The sequence below is a fragment of the Bicyclus anynana genome, chromosome Z (assembly GCF_947172395.1).
Source record: "Bicyclus anynana chromosome Z, ilBicAnyn1.1, whole genome shotgun sequence".
In the NCBI taxonomy this organism is placed as follows: Eukaryota; Metazoa; Arthropoda; class Insecta; order Lepidoptera; family Nymphalidae; genus Bicyclus; species Bicyclus anynana.
The window spans coordinates 4,266,736-4,291,927 of record NC_069110.1 but is presented as its reverse complement, the minus strand read 5'-3'; the positions used below and the strand labels follow the sequence as shown (position 1 = coordinate 4,291,927).

At 34.6% G+C, this 25,192-nt stretch overlaps 1 protein-coding gene across 1 annotated transcript; it reads left to right on the top strand.

Moving 5' to 3' along the window:
• The first annotated feature begins 351 nt into the window (after positions 1 to 351).
• On the top strand, positions 352 to 24,796 carry LOC112042890 (location of vulva defective 1). The gene is made up of 7 exons (XM_024078077.2): positions 352 to 725; positions 6,224 to 6,561; positions 7,061 to 7,122; positions 8,121 to 8,210; positions 9,096 to 9,234; positions 19,037 to 19,190; positions 19,918 to 24,796. The coding sequence occupies exons 1-7, from the start codon at positions 644 to 646 to the stop codon at positions 20,574 to 20,576; spliced, it is 1,524 nt and encodes a 507-aa protein (XP_023933845.2). The 5' UTR covers positions 352 to 643; the 3' UTR covers positions 20,577 to 24,796.
• The last annotated feature ends 396 nt before the right edge of the window (positions 24,797 to 25,192 follow it).

The window sequence follows — 25,192 nt, the reverse complement described above, 5'->3', positions numbered from 1 at the left end:
AATTAATCAACGTATCGAAATAATTCTTTCACGAGTATTTTTTGTTTTCAACGGAGAATACAGAAAGCTAACATTAAAAAATAGTTAACATTATTCATTGTGCGTGATTTAGTTGGACAGATGTGCGGGCTATCTTAAATCGCTTAATATGCCGATTAAGTCGGCCAACTAAAAGTTGTAAGTGAGCGGGGGCTCTTAAAGTTATAAAACGGACAACCGGGAATAATAAGTGCGGTTCAAAAAAACTGGATTGTCAAGTGGAGACTGGAGAGACCACATCCAACTTGGTCTCAACCCCATCACTCATAATAAATAATTCGTCTGAGACTAAGAGTATCTATGTCTGAGACTTTGGTCATATTTTTAATGGTATCACCATCTTCTTGATTTTTGTGTATGGCACATATATCCTGTACTGTCCTGCCACCATCTTTTCCTTTTTGGCCACGCCATGGTTCAAGCCGCAAACAAAAACAACTTACCTTTAAATAATTAAAAAAATATCCTTGCCGTTCAACAGTTCAGTAAAATCTCGCAAAACGATAAATCAATAAGATTTTATAAATATTGTTGTATTCGTAGAGGGAAGATGTTGCATTAAACGATTATTATTTGAATTAGAAAAACACGCGGTCTAATAAAAATGTCTGCTCGTCGAACTGTTATAGAAGATAACTCAGCCCCAGCCAGAAGGAAAAGGCGTGTGGAGACAATTACCCACCCAGGTAAGTACGAACAGTCCTAGTTCTTCGTTAAATCAGAATGTGTTCGCATTACCAATAAGAAACAGTAGCCTATTAAAACGATCGCATCACCATAGCTCCATCACCTGAAAAAAGGTAATAGGGAACTATTAAGTCCTCAAACACCCCACATTATACCCACAATATGTGAAATAGGTGTTAATTATGAGCTACAAACAGAATATACAATTAGTACTTTGAAGAATGTTTTTGTTGGAAGTATTGATTATTTTTAGGATGATGTATGATTTTGTCGCCATTGATTGAATTTTGTTTTTTTCTCATCTCGACATTATCCAAAATGGTCGGTCGGTTTTTACTAAATATAATCTGACCTAGGACTCAAACCCAAAACCTTCATGATAAAGCCACATATAAACACCAACATCAGAGATGTACTACATTTTGAGTCACATAGCAACAGTACATTATTCAACTGCTTATACTTTTGTCTTTATTTTATTTCTTTTATTGCCCAGTTTATTTTCTATGGGACTCAGAGCATGTAATAAATACCTCATTTTATAAAAGCAGTCTATATTTGACCATAGGTAGTAGTAGTATAGACTCTTGGAGATTAGAATGTTTGGTAAAGTTAATGTGTGGAAGACACCTTCAACCACCCAAGCATAAAGCATATTTACAAACAATTGCTTGGGCACAGTGTGAGAAATCATATCTTTAGTCCTCCATCACCTTTTACTTTGAAAAAAAAGTTAAAAATCAACTTAGCAGAGAGAAAAGTTTGAGGACTTGTGACATATAGGTGTAGTAATTAAATAAAACTGCCCTTTTATTCTGAACTAGCAATCGACATTACATTTATGTACATCATCATCATTGACAGCCGATGGACGTCCAATGCTGGACATAGGCCTCTGGCATAAACTTCCAAACAAAACAGTTCAAGCTGTGAACATTCAGCTGCTCCCTACAACCCGCTTGATGTCCTCGGCCCACTTAGTGAGGGGTCAACCAACACTGCGCTTTTAGGTGCGGGGTCAACATTTCAGCACCTTGGGACCCCAATGTCCATCAGTTCTTCGAACTATGTGCCTGCCTATTGCCACTTTAGCTTCACAACTCGCTGGGCTATATCAGTGACTTTGGTTCTTCTGCGGATCTCCTCATTTCTGATTTGATCATTGCCCATGTTATGTGCATAAATGTTTATAATATAATATCCTGTTGTTCAATGTGTCTTTATTGACAGACACTTTTTTATTTTGTATAATTGTAAGTTGTGGGTAAACTTAAACAGCATAAATATAGCATACAGAGTTCATCATGCATTCCACCATATTAAGTGGAGGCCTAAATAGCAGACATGCCCGTTCTCATGCAAATAGATATATCGGCCAGTTTCTTATATTATATACTGCTGATGTACCCGTCTCAAATAACATACTTACCGCTAAATCTGCTGATGATACAGAGGTATTGTGTAACAACAAAGATGCAAACGTGGCTTCAAATACTTTACAAGAATATCTGAATAAGGTACATTCATGGATTAATTAAATTAAAGTTGTATCAGAACCAGTTCTACCAATTCAACACATGTCACCTTTACTTTACTTTACGAGCGGATAAGTGTAAAACTGGAACTAGATAGCATCCCTCATAGCGATACTGCAAAATATCTTGGGATACACTTAGACAAAACAAACATTGAGAACACATTTAGTAAAAAGTGATGAACTAAATCAAAGCTTTAGAAAACTCAAGTGGCTTATGGAAAGACATTTACATGTCTCACATAGTAATTATTTGTTCAATTACAAAACAGTAATAAAACCAGTATGGACCTATGGCATTGAACTATGGGGCACAGCTAAAAACTCAAATCTGGAAATATTACAAAGATTCCATAATAAAATTTTAAAACAATAACAAAAAATTAATAACAAATAAGCCGTGATAGCCTTGTGGATATGACCTCTGCCTCTGATTCCGGAGGTAGGTGCAAATCTGGTCTGGGCATGCACCTCAAATTTTTCCGTTATGTGCATTTTAAGAGATTGAATATCACGTGTCCTAAACTGGGTTGATGAACCTTCAGTGGAAGGTCAGCTGCATATGCCATTAAGTACTGTCAAGCAATTTTCTTAGCCGGGTAGAGAGTAAAACACCGAGCAAAGTTTAGGACTTGTGATCTGGATGTAGGGTTAAGGAATTCCTTGACAATTGATTAACACTCCCCTCCTGCGCTCGTGTTGTTCTCCCTGCTTTGTCAAATTTGGTAAGATCCTATTAGAGCAGCTTTGGCTACCTATTCTAATATAGAACTAGCTGCAATTCTAGAGAGGCCATGTCTTTAAGCAAGTTATAGAGAGATTTTGCTGGTAATCCACTCGCACCTACTTCTATGGCGTACAGACTAACTACATAGCCCTTTTTAGTTCGTTCATTTGTTAGGTCATAATATTTATTCACTTTTATACTGTGGTCCTTTGGAATGTTAGTCTTCCATAGCACAGTAAGCTCTACCAGTACTATTCGCTTAGTTTGTTTGGACAAAAGGAAAATATCTGGTCTAGATCTCTAAATAGCGACATCAGCTGGGATTTTATAATGTTTCTCATACATATCCATTAATAAAGTCCAATAAGGTGCAGAACCTAGGATTGAGTAAGGCTTACTAGATGAGAGAGACGAATATCTTAGCAATCTGTGGATTCACCGGGCGGGTGCCGGGTCCATCACATGGTAGAGAGAAAAATGCAGAGCAAAGTCCAGGACTTGTGATCTGCATGTAGGGTTAAGGAATTCCTTGATTAACACTCCCCTCCTTCACTCGTTTTGTTCTCCCTGCCTTGTCAAATTTGGTAAGATTCTATTAGAGCAGTTTTGGACACCCATTCTAATATAGAACTAGCTGCAATTCTAGAGAGGCCATGTCTTTAAGCAAGTTATAGAGATTTTGCTGGTAATACTCTCGCAGCTACTTCTATGGCGTACAGACTAACTACAAAGCTATTTTTAGTTAGTTCATTTGTTAGGTCATAATATTTATTCACTTTTATACTGTGATCCTTCGGAATGTTAGTCTCCCACGGCACAGTAAGTTCTACAAGTACTATTCGATTAGTTTGTTTGGAAAAAAGAAAAATGTTTGGTGTTAGATTTTGAAATAGCGACTTCCACTGGGATTTTATAATGTTTCTCATGCAGAACCCAGGATTGACTAAGGCTTACTAGATGATTTTCTTATTACACATATAAATGAACGTGCTTTGATAAAGATAATTTGTCTTTTATATGTAGTCAATCCTTTTTGAGCTCTAGCTATTGAAAAGCTTAAAGTGATGTCATATGTGAAGATTTGAAGTGCTCTATCATGACGAAAGGCTTAAAGCTTCACATATGATTTGAAGTGCTCTATCATGACGACGCGAGTAAAGACCTCTATCCAGAAGCATCTTGCATCCAACCAACAAATGCCTTGCTGTGCCTATCGCCTCACCACAAGTATATCAAGATTTTTGACTACTTTTCCCCATCATACTAAGTTACTCTGATCTGGGAGAGTCATTTGAAAGGCGATAGAATTTTAATAAGGACTACTTATATAGCAAGGCGCGCCACTTTAGTGCGACTTGGATGCAGAACTTTTGCATACACTTCATTCATTTCATTGCATACACTTTGTAGCTGTCATTTTCATCCTGTTCAAAAAAGGATTTTACTGTCTCGGTCTCCCTTATTCTTACTTCCACCCAACCTAGCTCTATTTGTCTGTGCACCTGCCATAAATTGTTTGTGGATTTCAAGCCTAGAATTCGATTCTCTGGCACACATTATATTATCTGAGCGAATTAGATATATATACTCTTGTAAATAATCTTGCTTATTTCCTTTCAGTCTTATATCAACCTCTTAGTTGGTCATTATTGTTGTTTTTGCGCAAAACATACTTCTTTACTTTTACTGATTTATGACTGACCATTATTTGTATTTTACTTTGGTCCTCTTCAAACCAAACCAAGCCAACAGTATAGTGTAAAACTATAACTTTGCAAGTTTGTTTGAGATGAGATGAGATTGCATAGTATGCAGTTGAGACTATGTATTACTATGTGGGTGTGAAATTGTGTGTGAGAGGCAGGTGCACAACACAACCACAACTCTTATAAAACCTTTGGCTTTTTAATTTTAATAAATTACTTAATTTTGGAAAAAAGGAATATGTGAGCTACACCTTTGGCTTTTTAATTTTAATAAATTACTCAATTTTAGAAAAAAGGAATATGTGAGCTGCATATTTTGGGATTTTATAATACTTTTCCTATGCATCTGTTAATATACTCCAATATAGTGTAGAACCAAAGATTGAATAAAGCTAATTTGTGGAATTTAGTATTGAGCTTGCTTTACCAAGTTAATTTGCCATTTATTTGTAGTCAAATTACATAATTTCTCATGATATCAATAAATTACATTTTATGCTTGGAGTATTGAGGATCTGGACCTTTAGAACCTTCTACATTCCAAAGCCGCCGAGGTTCAAACTGGCTACCTATGGTAGGAGCATGAGCTGACAAACATTTAGCCTTCACAGGTTGAGGCTGGTTATTGCAGGCTCTCTTTCATATAAAAAGTAGCTGACGCCCGCAACGTCCGCGTGAAACCCTATCCTACCCTACCTTACCCTACCCCTACCCTAAGTATCATATGTCCATCTCCTGGTTCTTAGCTACCTCTCCATCAATTTTCAACCAAATCGGTGTGGCTGTTCTTGAGTTATAAATGAATAACTAACTAAACATTCTTTTATATATATATTATATATAAAATTAATTGTTCACAAATCCCTCAGAAACCATGAGATTTTTCTGGGGTGAAGAGTAGTAGTAACCTATTTCCATTCCAAATTTTAGCCAAATCGCTTCAGTGGCCGCAGCTTAAAGAAGGAACACACATACATACACACAAACTTTCGCCTTTAAAATATTAGTGTGATAGCGCACCCGGTCAAAGTTCGCTTTTACTTATCTGCACATCTTCCCTACCCCTACCTTACCCTACTTCCTACCTAAACTCAACCAACCCTACCGTACCCCTACTTTTCCCCTACCCTACCGCTAACCCTAACCCTAGCCTACCCCCTACCTTACCTCTACCTTACCCTAACCTACTCATACCCTATTCTACCCTACACCTACCCTACCTTATCCCTACCCTATCCATACCCTTAGTAAACCTGTGATAACTCTGCTAATATATGTGATACCAATATAAAATATAATAGCCTATAGCACTCCTCGATAACTTAGCATTCTACTGGTGAAAGAATTTTGAAATCGGATCAGTAGTTCCGAAGATTACCCCTTTCAAAGAATGTTACAAATTTACAAACTTTACCTCTTTATAATATTAGTATAGATTAGTATAGATATGGTTACCAGTACATAGTAAAATCTTTTTCTAGTTTTTAAAGGTTGTTAATCTTTTCAATATTTTTTTCTATTCATTTACAGAAGATGAAGGGCCTACATCGCAAGAAGTTGCTGCTGAAGTTTTAGTGCAGCAGCCTATTGTAGACAACTTTATGTCTTCCGTATCTTCTTCTAAAGATGAAGAAGAATTGGGGATTACAATTCAAGTCGCTGAGGATGTTATGGCCCAGCAGTCTCTTTCCGATTATTACATATCTCCTCTATCTACTGAAGATGAAGAAGATTTGGCAAGTTCATCCATAAAACCTGATGGGGTGATCGAACTGCCTATTTACGAAGAACGTGAGATTCACCCAGAACATGCTGAAGTCTCCTTGGAACCAATTATTGTATTGCCTTCAAACAATTCCAGTTCTGAGGTACCAAGAGATCTTTTTTCTTCCATTTTTTTATTCTTTACAAGTTAGCCCTTGATTACAATCTCAATATAATGAGAAGTTATAAGATGAATTATTATAGAAGTGGTACATTTTGTTTAGGTTTAGGTATTGCTTGTTAGCTTTCTTTTCAACTTTAGCAATGATTTTTCAAAAATTAACGAAAAGCAGTTTGCTTATGGCACTGCACAGTAAACAAATTCATTTACTAAAATTTTCTTAAATACATGTATGTTTTATCTCTTTAATCTAATCTAATTTTTAATCAATTTAATATTAGATTTAATTTTATTAGCTTAAACAAAATTCAAGTAGAAAACCTTTCAATTTGGTTGTCTCCCTTTAAGTTACAGATACAGAGGTTCTACTGATGTATCCATGTTTACATACAATTTTGTTTTTGATTTTAATAATTTACTTAATTTTCTTAAAAGCACAAAGTTAGTATATAGTATATACTATATGTTATTTATATTTTTAGGACAGTGAAGGCGTGTTGGTTGTGGAAACATGTTCTGATGACAGTACACATTACTCACACAGGTAATATATATTTCTCATTATATTAGAACTATGGCTTAGAACTATGGCTTAAAATACTCACATTTAAGGTTATTAAAAGTGATTGTTGTGACTCCAAAGTTTTGTCACACATGTTTTGATACCTCCTATTATGCAAGTATAGTAAATAGAGTTAGGGATCCGTAGATAATTTTTTACTAACAAGTTAATTATTCGTGAGTAGCTAGTAGCAGAGTAAAAAAAGCAGCTGGTTAGTAACAACTTTCAATAACCTCGTCATTGATATTTAAAAAGTTATCTGTTTGTTTTTTTTTTACTGATGATAATTTAATAGTTATACAACTTAACATCTACAATGTCCTACAAATTGCGTGGTTTAATATCTCGTTCCGACGCTCAGAAAAATTAATTGTCCGGTTGGAATAACTCATTTAGCTACCAGAATCGAGAATTTTCATAATAATATGCTCCTGACCGAATGTTTCAACCATGGGTGCTAATGTCATGCTATACATAATGAAACCTAACAGCAGCCTGCAGTTTCAGTCAACTAAAATTGTTACCTATATAAGTCTTAAAGCCTTCCTCATTTTGCAGCAGTTCCAGTTAAATATAATAGAGCCGTGATAGCCCAGTGGATATGATATCTGCCTGCGATTCCGGAGGGTGTGCATTCGAATCCGGTCCGGGGCATGCACCTCCAACTTCTCAGTTGTGTGCATTTTAAGAAATTAAATATCACGTGTCCCAAATGGTGAAGAAAAACATTGTGACAAAAACTGCATACCAGAGAATTTTCTTAATTCTCTGTGTGTGTGAAGTCTGCCAATCCGCATTGGCCCAGCGTGGTGGATTATTGGCCTAACCCCACTCATTCTGAGAGGAGACTCGAGCTCAGCAGTGAACCGAATATGGGTTGATAATGACGAAATAGGGCATACTTGTGTATTTTCTGTTTGTCTCTAGCAGTCTCTAAAATTGATTTTCTGCATACATTCAATTCTTCTTTGTTTGAACAGGTTTGATCAACAAGAGTCAAACAAGGTCAAGCAAGTCACATACGCCATGTGTGACTCCATCTACTATGACCCCACTTCAAATGTAGTAATGCAAGTATCAAATTTTGTAAGGTTTAGGGCTGGTTTGACTTAAAAAGTTAATATTTTACAAACTGATCCCTAAATAGAAAAGTATTAGTAGAAGACCCGTCATATCTTTCAATCCTTCCAACGATACCTCACACTTCATCCCCACTTTAAATGTAGGGGAGGTACCCTAAAAAAATTTTTTTTCAAGTTTTTATTCTACATTCACATTTTTAATCTACATATTCATGCCGATTTACAGCTTTCTAGTAGTAATAGTCTCTGCGCTAAACCGCGAACGGATGGACAGACAGACAGACATGGCGAAACTATAAGGGTTCCTTGTGGACTACAGAACCCGAAAAATGAAGGACTTTCCATATACATACATTTCCATAATTCAAATGAAACTTGGCTCAACTTGAGATCATAATGTCGCGGAAATAAAATCAAAAGGGGGTGAAATAGGGGTAGAATCCATCTAAAATAATTTGTAGATAAGAATTTTTTGTTTTGTCTGGAAATAGAGGTTGTGTAGGGTAGGAGTAGTGCAGAGGTAGGTGTATGGTAGAAGTATCGTAGGGGTATGTTAGTATTATGGAAGGGGTAGGTTATTGCTAGAGTAGGGGTATTGCGGGGTTTGGGTAGGAATAGATTACAGTATGGGGAGATTGGTGTAGGTGTATGGTAATGTTTACCGTAAATTTAGATCTTTCAGTCTTCAATCACGATTTTTTAATAACAATAAGGCATAACAATGTTTGCCAGGTCAGTTTTATTACAATAAATTTAATGTTAAATTAAATAAAATAAAAAGAAAACATATTTTTAATATCCAAACTCTGATTCAAGTTTAGCATAGTTACAATAAAAAAAGAATACCCATTTACAAAAATTGTTTTTATTTAGGATGAATGAAGAAGTGGCAGAGGAGGTAACTCTAACACAATATAATGCAGTGACACAATTTGAAGAATCAGCACCACCAGATTCAACTCAAGTAGAGTGTGATGATGAAGAAAAAGTGGTCCACGATGAAGATTCTCAGGTAAGCTATGTTGTTTTATCTAAATCCTTCTAAGTTTTGCAAAGAAATAAAGTGAAAAATTAAATTCATCCAAACACTGAGAACTCAAATCGATAAAAGTTTTTTAAAGGAAATAAAGCGCCCAATAATGATTGAGGTGATGAGTAATAATAATAAAAAATAATTATTCAGACAATTTAAAAAAATAAAATTATTATTTACTACTTTTTAGCGTTCCAAACATACATACTACAAAAACGGAACCCTTATAATATCACTCGCGTACATTTTAATGTCTGTCTGTTTTTTCTGTCTGTAATGCCCATTTTATCAATAATAATATATACTAATATTTTGATATACTAAGCGTTTCTTTGTTATTATGGTTATACGCACGAATCTCAGGAATTGGTAGTTTGGTTAGAAAAAATATTTTTGGGTAATCTGACATTAACCACACAAGGCTGCTTACTTGATGTGTACTGTTTACCAACGAACAAATTAAACATGAGGGTATAAATCGCTAGTTATTTCACACCTAATAATAATATTAACAAATACCTTCTTCTTAAATTAATAAAAAATAATTTTATTTATAAGTTTAGAACAATTAGATTAAAATATTTTGAATAACATTTTATAAGACAAGAATAATAAAGATAATTTAAAATAAATAAGTTATGAAATGACATGCGTTTTCTACCGTCATTTCTAATTTGTTTGTTCGTACACAGTGCATATAGAGTAGGGCTGCAGTATAGGTATATAATGACGCTACGCTTCAAATTCAAAATTCATTTATTTCAATTAGGCTCAGTTTACAAGCACTTTTTAAAGGTTAGGTTTATGTCATAATTTAATTTAATCTAATGGTGGTAATAATAGTCGAAAACTTAAAATTAAAGTTACGAGGGTTCCAAAAGCGCCGTGGTCCGAGAGGAGTCCACAACAAGCTCAGCCAAGGTTTATTTTTTTGTTTACCACCATTTTACAAACTTATTTAAAACTAAGCACACAGTCGTGTAATACAGTTTAACACCAAGCCTTTTTATCATTTATATAATCATTAACACATTAACACTATAATAAGACTTTCCTAAAAGCTTGCGTTTAATAAACACTTTGAACTTTTTGAGAGACATTCCAGTGGCTTCATGTGGTAGCTTATTATAAAAACGTATGCAATTGCCCTTAAAAGATTTACTATTTTTTTGTAATCTAGTGTGGTGTGCAACAATTTTATTTTTATTTCTGACATTAATGTTATTACAATCACACCTTCTTTTAAAATTGCGTATGTTTTTATGTACATATACTTAATTCTCATATATATGTATATTGACTATGCATTACTTTAATTTCTTAAATTTTACTCTTAACGATGAAAAATAATGGAAAAATCAGGAAAAAATATTACTTTTGTGCCTTTCCGTTGCTTAAAATCATCACTTATCATCAGATGAGATTGTAGTCAAGGGCAAACTTGCAAAAGAAAATAAAAAGTTTTAGTTAATAAAAAGCAACACTTTTATAATATGTGTAAATTTTAATTCAATTATCATTTTCAAAGGGATTTTTTTAAAAATTGATTTTACTAACGATTACGAACCGATAATGCTTGTATCGGCTGTCATACGTACAGATAGCAACACACACTATGTTTTTGTTTAATTTTTATTTCACAAAATTTCTTTATTCTAATTATAATAAGACGTTTGACGTTTTTGTCAATAGAGAAGTCAATACATAAACGTCACACCGACGTTGTCCCTCGCAGATCTTTTTAAAATCTTCCCAGGATAAGGGCTAATACAGTATGTAATTTTTATAACTTTTTGAGTTACAAACAAATAAACAAAAAATTAGAATCTTATCTCTTTGTAATGTTACTAGGAGACGCCATGCAGTTTTTTCCCGAATAATTTTCGTTCCCGTGGGAATACAGTAAAAGTCGCGAAGAAACTCGATGTAAACATTCAAATACCCCTACCCTACCCTACCCCGAATCTACCTCTACCCTACCCCTATCCCTTACCTACCCCTACCCCTATCCCTAACCTACCGCTAGCCTACCTCTACCCTATCCCTACCGTACCCCTAACCTACACTTACCCTACCCCACCCTAAACCTGCCTTACCCCTACCCTACCTTTACCCTACCCTATGTGATAATTCTCAAAATTTCATTTGGTGGCCTATTAAACAACGAATGTTAATTAAGCATTATAATACCTAAATATTGTCTACAATGTCGAGTTGTGTGTTTAGGAAGTGTAAAAACTATGTATACATAAATATATAATGGAAGTAAACACAAAATTGTGCATGTGTGCGCTTAGTGGAGTCACTAAATTCAGATCACTTATTGCGGTAATCTTGAAGGCACGTAATATATCTGTAGTACAAAATTTACATTTCCTTTAGAGGAAATTGGGACATTGAGAAATGCCATCTACCTACTGTATGATATCCACCAGTAGGCACCGGTGGTATTTATTACATAACATAGAATCTCAATTTTGTATATGTCAACTAGCATATGTCAAAGATAGTGAATTAGCCTGGTGGCTAAGTGAAAAGCGATCTATAAACTAGTCAACACTTCACAGGACATGCAAGAAACCTCAGACCAATTATTGTACAGGACCTGCCTCGCTAGACGTTACTTTTCTGTCAAAGTATATGATCAACGATCTAATGGGATTATAAAAACTGTCTCTATAGAACCGATGTTAAATAGTTGTAATCGTGATCGTCGGTTAAAGAGCTCCGTAAAAATACCTTTTTGTGTAATTGAATTGTGTAAAAAACGGACAAAAACTTCTAGTTTATTATAAGATATATACCAAATCTACGCTAGTTTTCCTCAGAAAATGACAGACAATTTTGTTCGTGACTATGAGTGCGATACAGGTCCTTCTATAATTGGTCTGAGCAAGAAACACATCCTAAAAAGCGCCGCCATGTGAGCAGGTAGTAGGCCTCGTGTGCCTACTGCCTGGCTACACTGGCTACCACTCCCTTCAGACCGGAACACATCGCTGCTTAGCAGAGTTAAGAATGGCGGTAATAATTCCCCTGACAAGCTCTGCTAACAATATCTCCTTGTTAGTGGAGTATAATAATACATACAACAATCATATTCAGCAAGTCCTCAAAAACAGCTCCGATTTTAATGTTTTTTTTTATGTTATTTAAAATCAGAAACGTTTTGGTGCGGCGACGAAATGATTTATATTGTTAAAAATTTGTTTGTTGTTTGTTTGATTGAACGCGCTAATCTCAGGAACTACTTGTCCGATTCAGTGATAGATAGCCTATTTATCGAGGAAGCTATAGACTATATTATATTTTCAACTTAATAAAAAAAAATACAACCGACTTCAAAACCTAAAAACGTACCCACTAAACTAAAAAGCGAAAAATAACATCATAATATGTTCTATCTGCTGATCAGTATGAAGGCGGTGCTAAGCCGGTGATGTATTAATTCAAGCCATGTGAGAATATCTTATCTATACTAATATTATAAAGCGGAAGAGTTTGTTTGTTTGTTTGTTTGATTGAACGCGCTAATCTCAGGAACTACTGGTCCGATTTGAAAAATACTTTCAGTGATAGGTAGCCCATTTATCGAGGAAGGCTATAGGCTATATTTTATTTTCAAAAAATTAAGGATCCTTCCTGAAACTCCAATAATGTAACCCAAGGTGTACATGGCGTGTGTTCGCGCCTTCCCAAAAGTCTGCTAATTCCCTCAAGCATTGTCATTGAAATTGTTTTTCCAAATAAGGGTCTATTTTAGGAATATACCCTTTCCATTAAAATAGAATTATCAAATTCGAACCACTCAATAAAAAGTTATGCTTGGTTTTACATTAAAATGAATAAGAAAACAATCAATATTATCCTGTTTTTCTACATTTAGGATTGGAATTGTTTTTCCATATATATATGGGACCTACTTCAAAATATACCCTTTACAAACTATAAAGAATTATTGAAATCGGACCACATCGTAATAAGTTACGCTTAGTTTTACAATACAATGGGAAAACAATCAGTCATCTTCTGTTTTTCTGCCCTTAGGATTGAAATTTTTTTTTTAATTTATATGGGACCATTGTTGGAATATACCCTTTATATTTAATACAGAGTTATTAAAATCGGACAACTTAATAAAAAGTTATGTTTGGTTTAACACTAAAATTAGTGGGTAAACAATCAACCATACCTTGTTTTCTTACGCTTAGAGTTGAAATTGATTTTTTTTATATGTATATAGGACCATGTACAAAATGTACGCTTTGTAATAAAAAAGAATTATCAAAATCGGACAACTTAATAAAAAGTTATGCTTGGTTTTACATTACGAAAACAGGGGACGATTGATTGTTTACCTATTAATTTTAGTGTAAAACAAAGTATAACTTTTTATTGAGTAGTCCGATTTTGATAATTCTTATTTTATTATAAAGGGTATATCCCGAAGATAGTTTCATATAAATATGAAAAAACAATTCGAAACCTAAAGCTAGGAAAACGGTAGATGACTGATTGTCGGCCCAGTAATTAGACCATTGGCACTGCCTTGACAGCGATTTATAGATAGAAAATATTATAATATTTTCTTTTGCTTATTAGTAGTTATCTGCATACGTTTGTATTTTTGAAGTGGGTAGTATTTTTAAATATTTTTTTTATATAAATAGCATAGATACTTTTTAACAATATAAATAATTTCGTCCCCTCACCAAAATATTTCTGATTTTAAATATCATAAAAACATGACTTTAAAAAAAAACATCAAAATCGGAGCTGTTTCTAAGCACTTCCTGAAAACGCTTACTTTATTTATTTGACTCCATTAAGTAGATAACTTGCACTTGTATCGCGAGCGCGCCACGGTGGGGCCTGACTTTACTTCAAAGCCAGGATTTTTTCCACAAAATAGGCAGAAAGTAAGTACTCATAGTGTTATCTTCGGTACCGCCTTTACCTATGGATATGTTAGGTCAATAACTATTAATATTAATATCAAAAAATATTAATTTTTGATTTATACTAATTTGCTCTTTAATTTGTAAATACATTTATAAATACCACTAGCGGACGCCCGCGACTTCATCCGCGTTGAATTAAGTTTTTCACAAATCCCGCGGGAACCATGGATTTTTCCGGGGTAAAAAGTGGCATATATGCTAATCCAGAGTAAAATTCATCCCCAAGGAGGTAAAATAAGGGATGATCAAAATGATCATAATTGATCAAAATCCTTTCTCAGCGGATGCCTACGTCATAACATGCCAAATTTCAGTCCGATCCGTCCAGTAGTTTGAGCTGTGCGTTGATAGATCACTATGTCAGTCAGTCTTCTTTTTAATGGAATCAATAGAGCATATTTCCTCGACCTGCTCAGAAAAATCTCCGATTTTGATATTTTTTTTTGTTCTGTTTGTTTTTATTTGTAATCAGAAACCTTTTGGAGTGGGGACGGAATGATTTATGTTATTTAAACAATACTATTTATGTAATAAATAATTAAAAAACAAAACACAACCGACTTCAAAAATACAAACTTATGCAGGAAACTAATAAGCAGAAGAAAACATCAATATATTTTCTATCTACTGTTTACTATGAAGCCGGTGCCAATGGTACAATTAATGGGTAGACAATCAATCGTACTGTCTTTTTCTACCTTTATGCCCTTTACAATCGATAAAGAATTATCACAATCGGATCACTTCGTAACAAGTTACGCATAGTTTAACAATACAATTAATGGGAAAACAATCAATCATCTTTTGTTTTCCTACCCTTAGGGTCGAATTTAAAATTTATTATGGGATCATTGTCGGAGTATACCCTTTCTATTTAAAACAGAATTATCGAAATCGGACAACTCAATAAAAAGTTATGCTTAGTTTTACATTACGAAAACAGGGGATGATTGATTGTTTACCCATTAATTTTAGAGTAAAACGAAGTATTATTTTTTATTAAATGGTCCGATTTTGATAATTCTTTTTTTTATTATAAAGGGTATATTCCGAAGATACTGTCATATAATCATGAAAATACAATTCGAATCCTAAAGCTAGAAAAACGGTAGATGACTGATTGTCGGCCCATTAATTGGACCATTGTCACAGCCATCAAAGTGATCAATAGATAGAAAGATTATAATATTTTCTTTCGCTTATAAGTTCTCTGCATACGTTTGTATTTTTGAAGTCGGTAGTATTTTTAAATTATTTATTATATAAATAGCATAGATATTTTTTAACAATATAAATCATTTCGTTCCCGCACCAATTTTAAATAACACTAGCGGACGCCCGCAACTTCGTTCGCGTGAACTTCGATGTAAACTTTCACTACCCCTATCCTACCCGCCTATATTTAATTTCGCCATGATTTCAAAACCAAACGTCCAATTTTATTCATTCAAAGACCAAATATTATCTACATAAACTGTAATTAGTGATTAAATAATTTATTTTGATAAGGATTAATAGCATGAGTAAAATAAATGCGTTTAAATATAGTCCAAAAAATCTCCATTTTTAAATTTAAAAATTGTTCCTACCCCTACCCTACCTACCCCACCCTACCCCTACCCTACCCTACCCTTGCCCTAGTCTACCCTACGCCTACCCTACGCCTACCGTACCCCTACCCTACATAGGCTATGTTTGATCCCCATATTCAAACGGGAACGGGAACTACGTAATTGAAAGAGCGGGGCGTTATAATGTAACGGAATTTCTGCGTTTTTTACTAAATAACATACTGTAAATCCATAATATCCTTGTCATTATTAAATAATTTATTTTGATAAGGATTTAAGTTTAGTAGTATAAATAATGACGTAAACCTATAATATTAATATTTTTTAAAACACTAGGGGTACTATATCTGCTAAAATATAGAAGATTATAAACTTACAAACTTTATAATCTTAATTTTAGATAAAAAAACATGACATTAAAAAAAATAGTCGAAATCGGAGCTGTTTCTGACTTCCTGCATAAGCTTGTTTTATGTATTCTTTGACTCGGGTTTTTAGTTTTATTTATTTAGATTAACTTATTTTTGCAAAATGTTTAGCGGACTAGCGGACGCCCTCGACTTCGTCCGCGTGAAATCGCTGTAAACAACCCCTACTTCAACCCCTATTTCACACCATTCTATTTATATTTTTGCAAGCTTTTTAAATTTATAATAAATAGTTCAATGATTAATTTAAAATGATTAATTTTACATTTACAAATAAACCTTGAATTCCATACAAACTTTATGCCCCTAGTTTACTCATTTCTTATTTTATTTTCGCGACAAAAAGTATCCTTATTATTGTTACTTATTCCTTCGTATTATGGTCACAAATCGTGGCAAGTTTCATTTGATTTCATTCAGTAGTTTCAGCGTGATGCCCGGTAATAAAAAAAGACGGACGGATAGACAGACAGACAAAAAATAATAAATAAGAGTTTATGACTTCAGTATCGATCATATTAATTATAATGCCCTCCAACAAAAATGTTCAAAATATATTCAATAGCGGACCCGGTCAAATTTCGCTTTTACTTATGTGCACTTCTTCCCTACCCCTACCCCTACCCCTACCCTACCCTACCCTAACCCAACCTTACCTTACCCTAAAAAAATCCTATCCTTCCCCTATCCTAACCCTACTTTACCGATACCCTACCCTACCTCAACCTTACCTTACCCTACCCTGCCCTACCGCTATCCCTAAATCTACCATTACCCTAACCCTACCTTACCCTTACCCTACCTCTACCCCTACCCTTAATCTTCCTCTACCGTTACCGATACCCTACCCTACCCCACCCTACCCCTACCATAACGTCACTCAAATGTTTTGCCTTCACGAAACCTCTTCACTAACACTTGAACTTTATGGTATGGTATTAAAGTTCAAATTGACTTTTAATTACTTATTATTACGAATCGTTTATATAGGAGTATAGAAAAGTGTTGTTATTAGACTTCTTTTTTATTTTATTTTTTAATTAGCATTATTTAAAAAAAAACCCTGTTAGCCCAGTGGATATGACCCCTGTTTCTGATTCCGTAGCATATGATTTAACTATACTACTACTACTATATCTGCTAAAATATAAAAGATAGACATATACTAAAGCTCATATACAGAAGCTCTCTCAATAGGATAAAATCCCCGATTTTGAAACATTATTCATTGGTGCTCCTCTCCTATTAGTCTTAGCGTAATAATATATAGCCTATAGCCTTTTTAAATCGGACCAGTAGTTCCTGAGATTAGCGCGTTCAATCAAACAAACAAAAATTCTCTTCAGCTTTATAATATTAGTATACATAGACATATACTGTCGCCGACTTTTTTTTAGAACTTTTAAAGGGGAACAATACTGTCATACATGATTTTTACGAAACTTTAACCTTTTACGTAGTGCACGCAACGAAAGATCTCTCAATAGAATAAAATCCCCGATTTTAAAACATTCTTCATTGGTGCTCCGCTCCTACTAGTCTTAGCGTAATAATATATAGCCTATAGCCTTCCTCGATAAATGGGTTATCTAACACTGAAAGAATTTTTCAAATCAGACCAGTAGTTCCTAAGATAAGCGCGTCCAATCAAACAAACAAACAAACTCTTCAGCTTAATAATATTCGTATAGATTAGTATATATTATGTATTCATATCATACTCACAGCAATATTCTTTTAACAATCGAGTGATATTTATAAATTTTAGTTGTTATTAATTTTATGTGAAATTCAATATACTCCTTCCGTTCCGTTCAAAATGTGTTATCACCTTAGTTATATTGTTGCTAGGCGAGACTAGGTGAAAAATAGTTATACCAACTAAGAGGTAGATATATATTATACCCAAATATAGATGTGTTGATTTAACACACAAATTAACAATGTTTTGTAAATATGACTTCATTATCATCATTATCAGCCCATATTTGGCTCACTGCTGAGTTCGAGTCTCCTCTCAGGATGAGAGGGTTAGGCCAATAGTCGATCACGATGGCCCAATGAGGATTGGCAGACTTCACACACGCAGGGAGTTCAGAAAATTCTCTGGTATGCAGGTTTCCTCACGATGTTTTCCTTCATTGTTTGAGACACGTGATATTTAATTTCTTAAAATGCACGCAACTGAAAAAGTTGGAAGTACACGCCCCGGACCGGATTAAAACCGGACAGGCTATCACAGCACAGGTGATATGACTTGATGTAAAAATAATTGGTATAATTATATAAACCCTGCACCCAGAATTAAATTATTATTTACATTATTCAGCTTCGACACAGCATAATAATAATAATAAGCCCTTTATTCTGGCATAAGAAATTAAATTGTTTTTATACATTACATTTTGTTTTTATTTTTTAAAGAATTTCTCTTAACACAGTGTGCCTTTCGGCATAGGCCTCCAGAGACTTCCACTGCTCTCTGTCTATTGCAACCCTCCTTCAGTTTTGTCCCGCTGTGAGCTTTAAGTCGTCTTTCCATGTAAGGAACTGTTTGCCCTTATTTCTTCTGCCGTCTCTAGGGTACCATTTCGTCACCAATCTGCTCCACTTCCCCATTGTGTCCCTTACCATGTGGCTTTTCTCTTCTGGCCGGCCATGCTCCTTTCCATGGATTCATAAAACATTCTCATTCTTGTATACAAAATTAATAATTTTTGGAAACATTTTTGTTACATAAACAATACACCCTGCAATACACCACCCCGCTACGGAGCCAGCTGTCTGTCTAAACATCTTCTCTAATTTTTTTTTGTTACAGCTCAAAACGGAGGAAAACGACGAGGCATCAGGTACAGCCAAACTTTCGACCACAGATGATACAAATGAGTGTCCTACAGAAAGCACTTCGGCTACCAATGATCGTTTTAGAAATTTTGAATCTAACCTCAGAGTGACAGCACAACAGAGGTCAAGTGAGTAACATTTTTTTTATTTTATACCGTACATGCAAACCTTCTTCTGTAATTAATATATCATTACAAATAGACACTTTTGGAGTTTACTCCTTAAGAATCGGTTTTTCATATATAGCGCCCGGTATGAAAAATATTAAATTCGATGAATGAATGACAGCGTTACGTTTTTGTTCGCAACCTATTGTGCGCACCTTTCAGCGTGCTCCTCGGATGCGCACCTTTCACTTTTCAGGCGTAGGTATTGAGAGGTGCATAGTGTATGCTGCGGGGCAACATACACTATTTAAACAGTCGATCCAACATACACTATTAGACACTATTTAGACAGTGCAGTGGTATGCGCGGTGGATTTACAAGACGGAGGTCCTGGGTTCGATCCCCGGCTGGGCAGATTAAGATTTTCTTAATTTGTCCAGGTCTGGCTGGTGGGAGGCTTCGGCCGTGGCTAGTTACCACCCTACCGGCAAAGACGTTCCGCCAAGCGATTTAGCGTTCCGGTACGATGCCGAGTAGAAACCGAAAGGGGTAAGGATTTTCATCCTCCTCCTAACAAGTTAGCCCGCTTCCGTCTTAGACTGCATCATCACTTACCATCAGGTGACATTGTAGTCAAGGGCTAACTTGTAAAGAATAATAAAAAAAAAATCTGAAAAAGTAAACTCCATTCGTGCGTCGGAGCTGACACACGCTTTATTTATATAGATTTTCTTGTTTTCTTCAACAGATCGTGCAGCCAAAGCGAAAGCACGTAAACAAAAACGAAAATCAAACAATTATGCCACCATTGCTGAAATAATAGTGATGCATCAACAAAGAACGAGGCGGGGACAAGAAACATCAGTTACGACTCCGCAGTTGTCCACAATGGCAAGTGCTTCTGTTATCGCGACGAATCCTTACGGAGAACCAAATACAACGTCTCGTCAGTTATCCACAGCAACCGTTACTTCTACCATAACATTAAATCCTTACAGAGAACCAAATACAACGTCTCTTCGGTTTCCCACAATGGCTACAACATCCACTATTACTACGAATCCTTACAGAGAACCAAATACAACGTCTCCCCAATTTCCCACACTTACAATAACAAGAAATCCTTACGGAGAACCAAATACAACGTCTCCCCAGTTTCCCACAATGGCTACAGCTTCTGCTATTAACAATAGGCCGATGATAGCAGAAGCTGAACCTTCAATTGATGTATCATCACCTTTGGATATATTGAGCGACGTTTGCTGCATGTTGCTTCACAAAGACGATTCCTGCCCAGCCGATGCCGAAGACAGTGATGATTCAGAAGACAATAATGAGAGTGCCAGGAGACGTGTGAAGCCAGCTAAGAGGCAACGGCTTATGTCCGTCTTCAGTACACATCAGTAATATGTTCCTTTTTTTTTTTTTAAAAAAAAAAAGAATATTTGTCATATTTTTTTTAATATGACCAATATCCCCATTCCGCTCCAATAGACCATGGGATGAGGATTGAACCATCACCCCTCGGTGATGAGTCCAACCGCTCTTACCATTGAGCTATTGAGGCTTTACATACATACAATGTAGCGTCCTTCTGGCAGATGTAAAAATGGAAAAATGAACTATAATATATATATATATATATATATATATATATATATATTTTTAACAGGCATATTGTACAATATGTTTGTTGAAACTTTAGAGGTATATATATCCTAATGTGTACATAGTCTTTTATTACAAGTTATATGTTGGAATAAACGGCTTAAAAATGCAAATATTTCGAGAAAGCTAAATTTTTGAATGATGTGGGGTGAGCCTATAATAGTACATTATGATAGAAGTGCGGTAAGTTGAAAATTACAGACGAGGCGGTAAGTAAGCAGAGCCTGTAATTATCAAAGCGCACGTATGTCATACGACGATTTATAACACATTTGCGAGGAAACACACTTTCTGAAAATGAATTTGCATCTTTGCCTGATGTCCTTATGATTACATTTTGATACGCTTGTCATTTTTGCAAAGATAACTAAGAGCACACAGCAGCGTTTGTTTTTATTTTTAGACAAATGTACCAAAAACAGCCAGTATTACTAAGTAAAATAATATTTTTGTGTTTCTGATACAGATAAATAGTTGACTTTTTAACCGACTTCCAAAAAGGAGGAGGTTCTACGTTCGACTGTATGTATGTTTTTTTTTTTTTTTTTTATTTTTTTTTTTTTATGTATGTCCAGCGATAATTCCGTCATTTATCGACCGATTTTGAAAATTCTTTTTTTGTTTTGAAGGGTTTGATTCCAGGGTGGTCCCATTTTTTTCATGTCAGGATCTGATGATGGAATCCTGGAGAAATCGAGGGCAACTTTCGAAAATCGTAAAGACGGCTAGTACGTTTGTTAGTGTTTCCATAAGGTAATTTAAACCACTACAATTTTATGAAGGTCTAGAGTTGGCCTGATGATGGAGCCGAAACACAGACGATGGAACTCGTCAATGATTTACAGCAGATACCTTATGTTTGGGCTTAATTAATTTGTATTGATGAGAACTTTCCACCTAGATGAGTTGTGACTGTATTAAGGGTCTGGTGATGGAGACGAACGACAGTTAAGGGAACTCCTCGACGGTACACAGTAGATACCTTGTGTTTGGACTTGATAAATTTGTATTGATGAGAACTTAGCACCTAGATGGGTTGTGACTGCATAGGGGGTCTGGTAATGAAGACAGTTAAGAACACTTCTCATTAGTTATGATACCTTTCACGTTTTTCTGGATATTCATATTACGTGTGGATAAAGGGGGAGTGAAATTTTTTATATGAGTTAAGGTAGTATTTTTATTTAAAATTGGTATTGTATCATAAGAAAATAACGTTTTAGCTAATTGCTTATTAATTTTTATTCACACTCAATAGGTATGCTAACACTAAAAATGAAAAAATGAAAATTTTAATAAAAAAAATTCAACCGACTTCCAACTCTAAAATTAACCTAAACTAAAAAGCAAAAAATAACATCTTACCTATGTACTACCTTCTGATCAGTTTGAAGGCGGTGCCAATCCAGTGTCATGTTTTAATTAAAGCCGTTTTTGAAAGAACCACAGAAATCTTGTAATTTAAACGACTTTAATTAAAACATGGCACTGGATTGGCACCGCCTTCGAACTGTACAGAAGGTAGCACATAGGTAAGATGTTATTTTTTGCTTTTTAGTTTAGGTTAATTTTAGAGTTGGAAGTCGGTTGAATTTTTTTTATTAAAATTTTTATTTTATTGTCAAAATTATTAAAATTAAAGAGTTAAATGGCTTTTTATTTTATTTTATCTCACAAAGTTAATTTTATTCATAAAATGTTGAACACTTTTCTGACATAAAAAAACTCTTTGCTAAGATTTAAAAAAGTACCGTTCGTTTTTAGACGGATGACAAAGGTAAAGGTCTTATATTACATTACGGCACATGTGCATTTTACTTTACATTACGGCACATGTACGTAATGAGATACATTACGATATTGAAAAGCAAATGTGTTATAAAAGCTTAAAAGTCGAATTATCGAAGTTTATCCGTCATATTTAAAATATACACCTTTCTCGATAAATTTCTAAATTTATGTCGTTCATTAAAAATAATTGAGTCAGGTAATTCCCAGTAATATTAATAAAATGAACATCAACAACAAACCAACAACTGAGATACTCTCAAGACGACTCAAGGTAAAAGAAATTTCATTTTCGATTTCTGCAAAATGGGTATCAATTGAACATTAACCACTTATTTTTAAAATAAAATAAAATAACGTTATATTATTATAATTAATTAATATCTATACAAATACACGAGACATTCGACTCAGTTTTCAGTTTTGTAAAGTGAAGTTATAAGTTATACCAAAAATAGAGTTAATAAATATTGATACTAGATTATAAAAACCAAAAACCGGATGAGTGCGAGTCGGATTTGCCCACCGGTGATTGGACGTACTTTATAAAGACGATATATTTTATGATGTAAACTGTGTCTATATTATCAATTTCTTAAAGAATGTAATATAGAATTTTTGTTCAAAAATATATTAAATTAAAAATACGAAACTATAAATAATACTAAAAATTGTGAAATAAAAAAAATAAAAAAAAAACCGACTGTATGAAATGTAAAATCTAAAAATAAATAAAGCAAGTTCTTTATAAAATAATATAATTTGGACTAAACTCATTGCATCCAATATCGGTTCAGCTTTTTACACTTCCGTTTGGAACTTGTTTAATTTATTTTCAATAAATAGTTCTAAACAGAAGGGACTTTTATATTTTATGCAGTCGGGTTCTTTTATTTTTTTTTCTATTGGTAATTTTAAGATTTTAGTGTTAAAAATATACCTATGTAATTGATCTCAGTGTAAAGTTGGTTGAGGTGAGTTAGGGTCCCGCCGCATGCCACGCCACTAAGCCCGGATACAGCGTTATACTACAATCCTACTCGTGTACTGTTTACCAACAAGCTTTCATCTACGCCTACCCTACCCTATCCTACCCTACCATACCCTATCCTACCCTACCCTACCCTACCCCTACCCTTTTTTTTTTTCGTAGCTGCCGGTCAGTACGAACCGCAGAGCATTTCTTCGTACTGACTTTCTATTTTTCATTTCTCTTTCTACCCCTACCCTACCCCTACCCTACCCTATCCTACCCTTAACATACCTCTACCCCATACACATAAAAAAAAATAGTAAAATCGGTCCAGCCTTTCACGCGCGATGGCGTGACCAAGGGATATATGGATTCATTTTTATATATAATGAATGTATTGTTTTAGTGTATAAAATGTTATTCAAAATATGTGGACTAGGTATATGTTATTGTTCTAATTATTATAAATTATAATTATTATTAGTTGTGAAATGACTAGAGATTTATACCCTCGTTTTTAATTTGTTGGTAAACAGTATACAACAAGTGAGGCTGTAGAATAATCCCGCTGGTTCGTGCGATAGATCTATACTTTAGTCCAACTAGCTATCTTGGATCAAAAGTTTTTTTTTTTTTTGTGATAACTACGAGTACCACATTTCTAGCAGTTTTTATAGTTTATGTTATTTTGCATGTCTGAATGGGACTGTGATACTTTTTTTTCTTGCAAAGTTTAATAGGTTAAGTTTTTGTATACTTATACAGTATATAACTTATATACAAATGATGTGTACAAATAATGTATACATACATACCAGTATGTATTATATACATAGTAGTCTTTAAGTGCATTTTGTTATTTTCAACGCTACGATGCAATTTTTTGACGTTTCGGAACATCGTTGCTATAAAGCTGTGCAGTGCACAATTTTGGGTATCATTGGCAACGTAGCGACGCAGCGTGCAGGGCATCACCCCGCAGTCGCCTCGCGAGTCTTGATTTTAACGTACTCTTTAAGTACTACCTGCACGTACTCTTAGTACTACCTCGTGCAGCTAATTTCCGTGACGTCATAACATTTGCATCGGCCATTACGCAATTTTAGTTTTTTATTTTGAAAAAAAAATATTTTGCTTGGCTTTTTTTTCGTTTCATTATAGTCTAAGATTAACTTGAATATAAAACTTACTCTATCTACCCTGTCGCAAAATGTTAAACCCTGCCCCCCCTCGTAAGGTGGTAGGCCTGACCCTTTAGTGGGAGATTGAATGATAAATGTAAGTATGTTATTGCATTCCGCCGAACGCTGTTAAAGCGCATCCTGGTTGTTTTATCTAATGACTAGAACTAAGGTTGACAAAATAAAAAATACCTCTTGGTTAGAAAACAAGGCATTCCCAAAAGAGCAAATGGTCATCAGTGTTAGTTGTGGTACCAGACCTCACTCTAGTATATTTGCGGACATTCAGTTTTTTCCCCACTTTGAACTTTCACCCCCCACAATTTAGACACGTTAGAACGTTCGAAATGACTACGTTAAGTCTCCTTTAATAAAAAAAAAATAACGCATACAGCCGACCGTATAACCTCCTT